Source organism: Eleutherodactylus coqui, chromosome 12, assembly GCF_035609145.1.
Source record: "Eleutherodactylus coqui strain aEleCoq1 chromosome 12, aEleCoq1.hap1, whole genome shotgun sequence".
Classification (NCBI taxonomy): domain Eukaryota; kingdom Metazoa; phylum Chordata; class Amphibia; order Anura; family Eleutherodactylidae; genus Eleutherodactylus; species Eleutherodactylus coqui.
Window position 1 is genome coordinate 17,666,214 of NC_089848.1, and position 12,001 is coordinate 17,678,214.

At 46.6% G+C, this 12,001-nt stretch overlaps 1 protein-coding gene across 2 annotated transcripts in view; it reads right to left on the bottom strand.

The window, feature by feature from the left end:
* ELMO1 (engulfment and cell motility 1) overlaps nt 1-12,001 on the bottom strand; it is a 463,885-nt gene that overhangs the window by 354,699 nt on the left and 97,185 nt on the right. For both annotated transcript variants that reach the window (XM_066585169.1, XM_066585170.1), the window contains one exon: nt 7,109-7,184. In XM_066585169.1, the coding sequence (XP_066441266.1) occupies nt 7,109-7,184 (76 nt within the window). The remainder of the gene's footprint in view (nt 1-7,108; nt 7,185-12,001) is intronic.

A 12,001-nucleotide genomic window follows, 5' to 3' on the forward strand; every position in this document is an offset into this window, starting at 1 on the left:
TAGTGGCGGAATCGGGATGACTGCGGACATACGAACAAATGTACTTCCATCTGTTTACTTTATTCTGGATGCACATTTGAAAAACTTTAGTTTTTTTTAACCATTTAGAAGACGTACAAATTTAAATTAATTTTCACCATTTTGAGGAGCACTTTTTTCCCTTACCAAGCCAAGATTGCAAAGGCTCATAGGTGTCAGAATGATAGATACCCCCAGAAATTGCCCCATTTTAAGGGGTGTCATGAGTATTTTAACCCCACAGGTTTTTTTTTCAGGAGTTAATTTAATTTAGAGAAGAAAAAAAATAAAAAGTCATATGTTTGAAAATATGTCATTTTAAGACAGTTTTTTTTTCTATAGTGCACATGAAATGAGGATTTACATCCCGAAATGGATACCCCTGTTTGTCCTGTATTCAGAAACACACCCTTTCTGTATGCAGAACGGAGTCCAAACCGAAAAGAGCAGCCGGTGGCTTTAGTCGCACGATTTTCACACGTTGTAACAATGCTACAAATTGCATATATGTGATGCTCATGTTTTCCTATGGGTTCCTTCACATTAGCAATGTTTTGTAGTATGCGACATGGAAAATCCAAAACCTTGCGGGTTTTGCAATATGCACGTGACTCGCAAGGTTTTCTAGCCCATGTTTCCATATGGAGCCTTCCTCTCTGTTCCATCGCACAAAAACGCAATTTTCGTGCGGTGCGATGCAACTTTGTCAGTAGGAAATCCTACTGTCAAAGCCCCTAATCTAGTGTTTCCCAACTTTTTCAGCCTTGGGGCACCGCTGGGAAAAGAAATTTAAGGCGCGGCACCCCTACCTAAAAGGGGTGTGGTTAGGGGTGTGGCTATGGTGCGGTCAGGGGCGTGGTTTATGACAACATATTATTTGACCTCCGGGCATCACTATATACAGGGGATGTCTAGCTTATACCAGCTGTACATATATAATTATATAAAGGAGATACGCAGGTTACCCCAGCATGCTCTATATTACTATATATAGCAGATATACATCCCCTGTATATAGTGATACTGATGTAACCTGGATATATCCTGTATATAATTATATGTACAGCTGGTATAACGTATACCAACATACAAGATTACATGCAGTACATACCTCGTTGTACCACATTTACTACTCCTCTGCTCTCACTGAGTCCCAACACTGTCACTGCAGGGCCAGCCGGACACCCGTCCTGACCCCCACACATTGCACACAGAACCCGCTACATTCATCCTGATCCCCAGACGTCACACACACAGCTCCGCTACATCCATCCTGATCCCCAGACATCACACACACAGCTCCAGTACATCCATCCTCATCCCCAGACATCACAGACACAGCTCTGCTACATCAATCCTGATCCCCAGACATCACACACACAGCTCCGCTACATCCATCCTGATCCCCACAGCTCCACTCACTCACTCCATCCATCCTAACCCCCACAGCTCCACTCACTCCATCCATCCTGACCCCCACATTTCCACTCACTCACTCCATCCATCCTGACCCCCACAGCTCCACTCACTCACTTCATCCATCCTGAGCTCCACTCACTCACTCACTCACTGACTCCATCCATCCATCTATCCTGACCCCCAAAGCTCCAACACACACACACAGAACATAGCAAAGTCCTACATTTACTGGGCTCCCCCGTGGTGATGTGATCCCGACTCCTCCCACACAGGGTATCACATGACATGACATCATTGGGGGTCCTGGAAGCTGCTGTAGGTCTGTGTGTCCCATCATGACAGGACTGCCGGGGGAGGGTTAAACGGGGCTAGGGTGCAGAGCCCCTCCTGCACCCACCTTGCTATGCCACTGCATCAAGGTACAACAGTACCAATGTGATTTCCAGCCAGAGAGCCGCGACACCCCTGGAAGCCTCTTGCGGCACGCCAGTTGGGAAACACTGCCCTAAGCTGGAAAAAAAAGAAAAGAATACATCACCTCAGAAGTAATGTGTTGCTCCGCTGCATCTTCTTCCCGGTCCCCAGCAATGGTCGTCATCATCTTTTCTGGCCGGGGATTGAACAATCCCCACCCCCTGGAAGCGCTGCCTCTGATGGAAGCATCACAGCGCTCAGCCAATCAGAGCCAGCGCTCAATGAACAAATCACAGCCATTCAATGATGATGATGAAGACCAGTGCCGGGGATCTTTAACTTTTTTCCAGTTTCTGTTACTTTTATTGGCGTTATCCATTGGATCGCATAACAGCTACAGGTTGTCAGCTACCTCCGATAGCCGACAGCATGGAGCTGTTACGTCCACAGCCTACGTGGCTTTTATCCCCAGAGCGAGCGCATTTTTACGGCCCTGGGGATTAAAGCCCACTAAAGCAGGGCGTAAAAAGTCTATGGAGTGGTCACTAAGGGGTTAATCATAATATATAGTATGTTATGTTAGGCTGAATGAGGACCATGTCCATCTGGTTGAGCCTGTTTCAACCTCATTGTTGATCTAGAGGAAGGCAAAAAACCCCAAGAGGCAGAATCCAAATAGCCCCATCAGGGGAAAAATTCCATCCCGACTCCATAATGGCAGTCAAAATAATCCCTGGATCAACCTCTGATAGTTCCTACCTGACTGTAAGATCAGGATTAACAACCCGCTGGTCACCTAATGTCTATATCCTGTGATATTGTAGCGCTCTAGAAAGACATCTAGTCCCCTCTTAAACTCCTCTATGGATTTTGCCATCACCACATTCTCAGGCAGAGTTCCATAGTCTCACTGCTCTTACAGTAAAGAACTCCCTTCTGTGTTGGTGGTGAAACCTGCTTTCTTCTAGACATAGCGGATGCCCTCTTGTTACCGACGCGGTCCTGGGTATAAACAGATCATAGGAGAGATCCCTGTATTGAATAGTGTAGAGTGAAAAACCCAAACCTTGAGAACAAGAAATAACAGTGAACACACTTTTCCTAAATATATTGCACTCTAAGGGCTCCTTTACACTGGCGAGGGTGATTTGGGTTCATGATTCACCATGTGAAAGCCCTTGAAGGAGAGGCGGTGTCATGTGAAAACAGCTACACATCACTTTAGAGATGAAGGGAATCCCCGCTGCGGCTGTCACAGCCATGGCAGAGGATCGCAGGGTTCTCCTATTGCATTCAATATAAACAATGGGCTATCTTGCAGAAAGATAGAACATGCTGTGTTCCTGCATCCATCCATCCTATTGCGGTGCCATGCAGGAGGAAAAAAAAAATTGCTAATTTGTATGACCCTATTCAAAAGAATGGGGTTTATCTTTGTGCATCTCCAATGCACAAATCTCGCAAGATTTTCTCCCCGGTGTGTAGGAGGCCTAACTAGTTGTTGAAGCAAAGATTCTTCCCTACTGCAGGTCACTAACTAATGGTGATATTACCATGTTAAGGCTTATACACATCCATGCCCAGGGGCTTCTGTTTCCCTGCTCCATTATGGAAGCAGGAAAGAAAAAAGCACTTGGTGGCCAAACCTATCTATCTTATGATGGAACCGAATGGTGTTGATTGGTTTCCATTGAATATAATAGGGTCCATTTGGTTTTTGTCTGGCACTTTACAGGACGAAACTGTTCTGTATAATGCACTACTTTGACCTGTAAATTAATACAATTCAGCAGCACAGATGGGAACAGACTCTTGGGTTAAAAATGAAACCATTACAATAATCTATTGAGGACATGGCCTATTTTGGGCATAAGGACGCAGCGATTTTTAGGGGATTTTCATCTCCACTTTTCAAAAGCGATAACTTTTTTATTTTTTCGTCGACATGACCGTATGGTATGAGGGATTGTTTTTTGCGCGACAAACTGTAGTTTTTAGGGTGGCATTTTTAAATACAAAAACTATATTGCAAAACGTTTATAATTTTTTTTTTTTGATAGCAGGGAAAGAAAATACATCAATTCTGCCATTGTTTTTTATTTTACAACGTTAATCATGCAGAATAAATGACGGAAGATATTTTTTCTGCGCGCCGGTAAAATTATAACAAAATTCTTTTTTTAAAGTTTTTTTTCCGCATTTCCACAATAAAAACCCTTTTTTTCTGGAAATGATTCATTTGTTTTTTCTAAATCGCTTCATTCAAAGTCCTACAACTTTTTTATTTTTCCATGGATGAACTCTGTGAGTGCTTGTGTTTTGTGGGACGAGCTGTAGTTTTTATGGGTACCATTTTAGGGCTTTTTTGATCACTTTTATTGCGATTTTTCGGAGGCAAAATAAAAAAGGAGCTTTTTTTAAATATAATAATAGGGGAAAAAGAACAAAAAGGGAGGGGGGGGGTCAACATTTTTCTTTCTACATTTTTCTTCTACACTATTTTTAACTTCATACACTTTTTATATCCCTGTTTGGGATTTGTACCATAGCTGCTATGATAAAGCATTGCAGGACAATGACAAGCATAGGCAATGATAAAGCAGGATGCTTGTAGCTGCCATTCTGTTGCCATGGCAACCTGCCGGCCCTCTGCAATTTCATCTCGAGACTCCGATGACGTCACAGAGGGACCACGCTCCCTCTGTAAATCCTTTACATGCCGCAATCTACATAGATTGCAGCGTGTAAGGGGTTAACAGCGGGGGTCGCTGTCCCAATGCATCCCCGCTGTTGCAGAGGGGGGGAGGCGCCGATCAGCGACAGCTGGCTCTCACTGCCGGATAGCGCGGGATCTCTTTTGATCTTGCGCTATTCCCAGGGCTCAAGTGTACATCCTGTTATGTTAAGTATCCCGCAGCCAGGATGTACATTTACGTCTTGTGACGTTAGGGGTTAACCCTTTCCAATCCATTTATTTTTTCTCACCCATTCTCCCCAGCTCCAAATAAATTGGAGCTGGGGAGAATCGGTGAGAAAAAATACATTTTCCCTGCACCCTCCTCACCTGACAGAGTTCAGGAGGGTGCAGGGAGGGACCTGCTTATCTGTCTGGCGTCTTCCGCATTCTCCTTCTGCCTCCCGTCACGGCGATCATGTGACCGCTGGGGTCAGGTGGCACCTGGCGGTCACGATTGCCGGGCCGGGAGACAGAAGGAGAATGCGGAAGATGCCGGTCAGGTAAGCAGGTCCTCCCACAATGCAGGCTCCCGGCTCGGCGTTCATGTGACCGCCGGGGGTCAGGTAACACCGGCGGTCACATGATCGCCGGCCGGAATCTCTATGCATTACATAGCGCTAATTGAGCGCTATGTAATGTCTAAAGGAGAAGACAGAAAGGGTTAAAACCCCTTTCTGCCTTCTCCTTGGGGGTCCTCGATAAGGATCAGAGCAGGAGTGTTTCTACACCCGATGTGTCTGATGATCGGGTGCAGATGCACTCCTGCACTGCAGTGTCGGGCCTGCCCCGACATCGGAGCTGTGGAGGGAAATTATGATGTCTGGGCAGGCCCGACATTGGATTGGAAAGGGTTAAAGACTGAAGCCAATGCAAATTACAATTCTACAAGCTAGTCTACGAGATGGATGCCAAAAGACCAGTTAAATGCCGTTACATCGTAATACAGACTTCTTGTGTTTATGGAGTTTAATTCAGTTGTTAAAAAAAAAAAAGCTAAAAAAAAATTGAAAGCAAACCACAAGTGAAAAAGGAAAACCAACAGCGTAATGTAACAATAATTGTGAGTAGTTTGGAGAATAAGTGCCTAAAAAAATGGACTAGAGATAGCCGAATGCAACACACACGAGATCAGAGAGTCAGGCCGTCTTCACACAACCGGCTCGAATCCGGCCGATAAACCCATGTACCTGTGGTTTCTGCATTGTGTATGAGCGCGGCGGTCATTTTTTCAATATTTGTATTTCCCGTACCGTTGCTTAGCGATGATCTGGGTACCCGCGGCCCATACATAATGTTAATTGCATATGAGCTGTGGGTCTGATGGCCTCCATTGACTTCAATAGAGGCTGTAGTGCGGAGTCTGCAGCAAAATAGAGCTTGCTGCAATTTTCCTCTGCTTGCGGAATACGCAATAGGTATCTGCGAGTGTGAGTAAAAAAAAAAAAAAACGTGCATGCCTTTCCTTGCATGCGATTTGCTGTTGATTCTGCAAGAGGAATACACTGGTGTGCAGCCATCCTCAGTACTAGTCCTTTACAACAACTAAGGCTATGTTCACACCTGCGTTTGGCGATTTAGTTCGCCTGCTCCGTTATGTTAGCAGGAAAGGGAAATTGCCTTTTCAAACAAATCCGTCTCATCACAGAACTGAATGGTGCCAAACAGACCCCTGTGACTATAATAGACAAAAAGTCTTTCATGCAGGACTTGTTCTTCTGGCATTTCATGCAGAATCTGCAGCAGAACCTCTAAATGGAGACTCCGGACACAGATGTGAACACAAGTAACAGGACCGCGGGGCTCTGACAATCCAGGTAATGGTCAGTAGCCAAATATAAAAGGTAAGTGGACATCCAGCAAGAGAAAGCCAAGGCGCTCACCAGTAAAGATTTTTTAAAACAGCCGTTACTTTATTCTGTATGCAAATACGAGAGATGGAATACTACTAGAGATGAGCGAGTATACTCGCTAAGGCACATTACTCGAGCGAGTAGTGCCTTAGCTGAGTATCTCCCCGCTTGTCTCCAAAGATTCGGGGGCCGGCGCCGGTGACAGGTGAGTTGCGGCGGGGAGCAGGGGGGAGCGGGGGGAAGAGAGAGATCTCCCCCTCGTTCCTCCCCGCTCCCCGCCGCCCCCCGAATCTTTAGAGACAAGCGGGGAGATACTCGGCTAAGGCACTACTCGCTCGAGTAATGTGCCTTAGGGAGTATACTCGCTCATCTCTAAATACTACCTTTTGCAGCGCCACCTGCTACCTTTCAATATGTGGCGCTGTAGAGGTATTATTCCATCTCATATATTTGCACATTACCCAGAGGAGCATGAATGGCCCTAATAAGTCTCCTCACTCACTTTCTAGGTCCTCTCCCTAAGAAGAAAAGATAGCGTTCCTGACTTTATTCTGTACATGACAGTTACATAATTGAGGAGGTGGAGTGGTGAATACAATATATAATGATGGATGGACGGATGGAAGATGGATAAGAAATACTGCTTGTAGAAAAACAAAAAGTTACTTACTTTTTCTGTGATATAAAATCCAGAGCCTTCTGCATACTGGAGTGCCAGGTCTTCATGATTCTGAATAATTGACCAACTAAAGTGTCAAAGTTATTTCATTATTAGTTTTAATATGGTGCTGATTGTTCCCATTCAATACTTTTAATAATGGTGGAGAAAAAAAATGTCATCTTTAACAAAGTTATGCTATTTATATAGTAGATCTCCATGTTCAAAGTCATACAGGCATAAAAATTAGTGAAATCATAATCATCAATATGAGACTTCAGTGGGAGTGCAGAGTCACAGGGCTGCGCAGCGGCTGTTGTTGTGTAGGCCTAGTCTTATTCTACATTTCCTTTGCACTGGCTAACGAAGGGGACGTGTATCTGCTTGCAGCTACCGTGAATAATACAAGTTGACTGTCATCATCGGCTACATTCAGAAATACTATTGAAACAAACAGTTTTTAAATACTAAATTGAGCTCCAAAGAAAACGTAATGAGGAGATTGAGGTTAGTGCTTAAAGGTGTTATCAGTAGAATTTCACAAATTGCCCTGTATGAAACATAGTAACATAGTTCGTAAGGCTGAATGAAGACAATGTCCATCTAGTCCAGCCTGTTTAGTCTCCTGTTTTGTTGATCCAGAGGAAGGCAAAAAACCTTAAGAGCAGAAGCCAATTAGCCCTTTTGGGGAAAAAATTCCTTCTCGACTCCCCAATGGCAATCAGACTGTTCCCTGGATCAGCTACACACTATACAGTCTGACACTTTAGAGAGGTTTGGTGCAGTGTGGGGGCCATGGAACAACATGGTTCATTATTCAGACATAATCTGCTCTCGACCTAAAGCACTCCCGGCGTCTATATATTTCAGAGACTATACTTTTGAATCTGCTGAGATTGAGGAGCAAATGTGAAGCTGAACGACCTTAAGTTAAAGTTTGAAGTTTTAGGATTTTAGCTTAAAAATTCTGTTTTAAACTGTATAATGTGTGAGGAGTCATGGAAAAGGAGTGAATTTCTTACCGAAAATTCCTTTTTTCCGAGTCATCCTGATGGCAGACATGGAGGTTGCACCTTGACCTCGTAGGGACAGGAAGCAAGAGACTTCAAAAGGCTCCTCCTGCCTCCCATTCACCAATGTCTTCTAAATTACTTACATGGACATGTCGTGGTTAACCAAGGAAGATATTTATTTGCTCCGAAAAAAAAATAACATGGTTAGTTCGATTTGAACATAAACAAGAAGAGGGTAGCTTACCCGGACTTAAACACAAGATAATATGCACAAATTTACCGCATAAAAGGAAATGTTCAACATAGGAGCCTCTGGGCTACAGATTCGTGCCCGCATAAACGTGTGAATTTTTGGGAGGGAAATACGTGCCGTTAGGATGACTCGGAAAAAAGGAATTTTCGGTAAGAAATTCACTCCTTTTCCCCGGCGTCATCCTGACGGCAGACATGGAGTATACCAGATTAACCCTTTAGGGAGGGACCACTGCTTGCAAGACCTTTCTCCTGAATGAGAGATCGGAGGAGAGGTCCGCATTCAGCCTGTAATGTTTTGCGGATGTGTGCAGGTTGGACCATGTGGCTGCCTTACAAATTTGGTCCGGTGTCGCCATAGCCCTCTCTGCCCAGGAGCAGGATACTGCCCTGGTTGAATAGGCCTTGAGTCCTTCCAGGATAGTTCTGTTGCAGGAAGAGTAGGCCTGCTGGATGGTGGATTTTATCCAGCGGCTAATGGATCTCCTAGAAGCCGCTCTTCCGCTGCCCGGCCCCTGGAATTGAACAAAAAGACGGTCAGCCTTCCTAAAGGATGATGTCTGCTCTAGGTAGCATAGAAGGGCCCTCCATACATCCAGGCTATGGTAGTCTCTTTCCCTATCGTTTTGGGGATTTTGACAGAAGGATGGGAGAATACTTTTTCGCTGTCTGTGGAATTTTGAGGCTACCTTTGGAAGAAAAAAGGGTCTGTTTTTAGTATGACCCTATCGTCCTGGACTAATAGGTAAGGTGTTTTACAAGATAGGGCCTGGAGCTCGCTTACGCGCCTCGCTGTTGTGATAGCTACCAGGAACACAGTTTTAAACGTCAGGAACCTAATTGGAATCTGATCGATAGGTTCAAAGGGGTCTCTGCAGAAGCTTTGGAGAACTAGGTTCAGGTCCCATGGGGGGACCGTACTATGGCTAACTGGCCTCATTCTTTCTGCCGCTTTCATGAACCTGCGGATCAGTCTATGATCCGCCAAAGGTTGGTCTAGAATGGCCGAGAGCGCTGATACCTGTACTTTCAGGGTTCCTGGTCTCAGGTTTTTATCTAGACCCTCCTGGAGGAAGTCCAAAATCTCCCCCACCGAAGTGTCAAGATTGGAGACTTCCAGCCCCCTCCAGGAGGAGAATTTTTTCCAAATCTTATTATAAATAGCTGAGGTTACAGGTTTTCGGGACTGGCGTACAGTCGCGATAACTGTGGAGGACAGACCTTGTCTTAATAGCGTCTGTTCCTCAATATCCACACCGCGAGGTTCAGTCTCTCTAGGTTGGGGCAAAGAACTGGGCCCTGCGCTAGAAGGTCCTTCCTGGATGGAAGGCGGATTGGTTCCGAGATGGCGAGCTTTAGGAGCACTGGAAACCATGCCCTTTTTTCCCAGTGTGGGGCAATCATGATCAGCGTGATGTTGCTCTGCTGGACCTTCTGAAGAACTCTCGGGATCAGGGTTAGGGGGATGGGGGGGGGGGGGGGGAAGGCGTACGCCAGACTGAAATCCCAACTCTGGGAAAAAGCGTCTAACCCCTCGGCCTTGTCCCTCGGATCTAGGGAAAAATAGGCGGGGCATTTTGAATTTTTGCTGCTCACAAACAGGTCCACCTGTGGACTGCCCCAGGTTTCTGTAATGAGACGAAATTCCTCTTGATTCACAGACCATTCCCCGGGGTCTAGGCGTCTTCGACTGAGAAAGTCGGCTGTCAGGTTCTGGGATCCTTTGAGATGGACCGCTGTCAGGGACTGTACCATGGACTCGGCCCATCGGAAGATCCGGGCTGTTAATTTCAGCAGGTGAAAGTTTCTGGTGCCTCCCTGGTAGTGAATAAGTGAAACGGCGGTCACGTTATCAGAGAAGATCTTAACATGTCTCTTCTTTAGGATATCCTGAGCTCTGTGAAGCGCCTCCCAGATGGCCCTAAGTTCTCTGAAATTTGAGGTCTGGGCACGCAATGTCGGACCCCATTTGCCCTGGAGCAAACGCTGCCCCACTTGCGCTCCCCAGCCAGACTGGCCTGCGTCGGTGACTACGGAGATGAAGGGCTCTGTCACCCATGGGGACTCCGCCTCTAGGTTGCCAATTGGCCGCCACCAGCGGAGGGACCTTGTGACCGATAATGACACGGGCATTCTGCTGTCCAGAGAGGTTGTTGCCCCATCCCAGTTGCCCAGGGTGGCTCTCTGTAGCGTCCTTGAGTACGCCTGGGCCCAAGGAATAATGCCGATACAGGAGGTCATGAGGCCCAGGAGCCTCATTGAGTCCCTAATCGTTATTTGTTTCTTCTGGCTGCATTTCTGTGCTGCCGGCCTAAGGTTTTCCTGCCTGGGTGGAGGCAAAGACAAGGTCTGAGACACTGAGTCTATCTGTACCCCCAGGAAGGTCTTTCGCGTCTCGGGGAGAGGACTAGATTTAGGGAAGTTAACTATCCACCCCAGTCTCTGAAATAGGGAGATGACTCGGCTGGTATCCTCTGAGGATCTTCGGCGAGGATCCAATTACCAGGAAATCGTCCAGGTATGGGACAATGTTTACGCCTGCCACATGGAGATGCGCCACCATCTCTGCCGCTATTTTAGAGAATATCCTGGGTGCCGTTGAAATTCCGAAGGGTAGGCACTGGAATTGAAAATGGTGTACACGGCTGCCCATCCCGATGGCAAACCGCAGGTACTTGTGATGTTCCGGCAGGACTGGGACGTGGTAGTATGCGTCCTTTAGATCGACGGTACTCATAAAGTCCCGTCTTTTGATCAGAGTTACTGCAGACCTGACGGTTTCCATCTTAAACCTTTTGTAGGTAATAAACCTGTTCAGGCCCTTCAGATTAAGGATCATCCGAAAACTGACGTTCGGTTTTTTGATCACAAATAGGGGTGAGTAGAACCCCAAGCCCTGTTCTACTGTGGGGACCCGGACTACCGCCCCCCATCTGTAGCAGCTTAGAAATTTCATTTTTAAAGATATCCTGCAGGGCGGGGGATTGCATGGGGGTGACTCTGAAATTACTGGGGGGCCGGGTGAAGAATTCTATTCTGTACCCTTGGGCTATGAGCTGCAGGACCCACGGGTTGTCTGTAATCCCCTGCCATTCCCGGGAAAAGCCCAATAGTCTGCCCCCCACCTGGTACTCGCCTACAGGGGAAGGTGTTGTTTCTGTCTTACCCCTGCCTCCTTTGGGGTAGGACCAGCGCCCCGTCTTTCCTTTGCCTCGGTTTGGCTTGAACGATGGCTGACGTTTGTGAGGAAATCCCGTTTTTACTTGGTAAGGGAAACTGAGGGGCTTGTCGGTAGCTCTTTTTAGGATCTCCTCCAAGTCCGTGCCAAAGATGTGCTGGCCATGAAATGGGATGTTACACAGCCTTCCTTTGGAAGCCGTATCTGCTTTTCACGTTTTCAGCCAGACCGCCCGCCTGGCCATTTTAGACAATGCGGCGCTTCTGGCCGCCAGCCTCATAGATTCGGCAGACACGTCTGCCAGGAAGCCTGTTGCTGATCTAAGTAGAGGCATGCATTCCAGTAACGCATCTCTAGGAGCCTTCTGTTTAATCTGGTCGTCGAGTTCCCCCAACCAGAGGAGCATCGACCTCGCCACAGAAGTCGCTGCGATATTGGACTCCAGCGTATAGGCCATTGTTT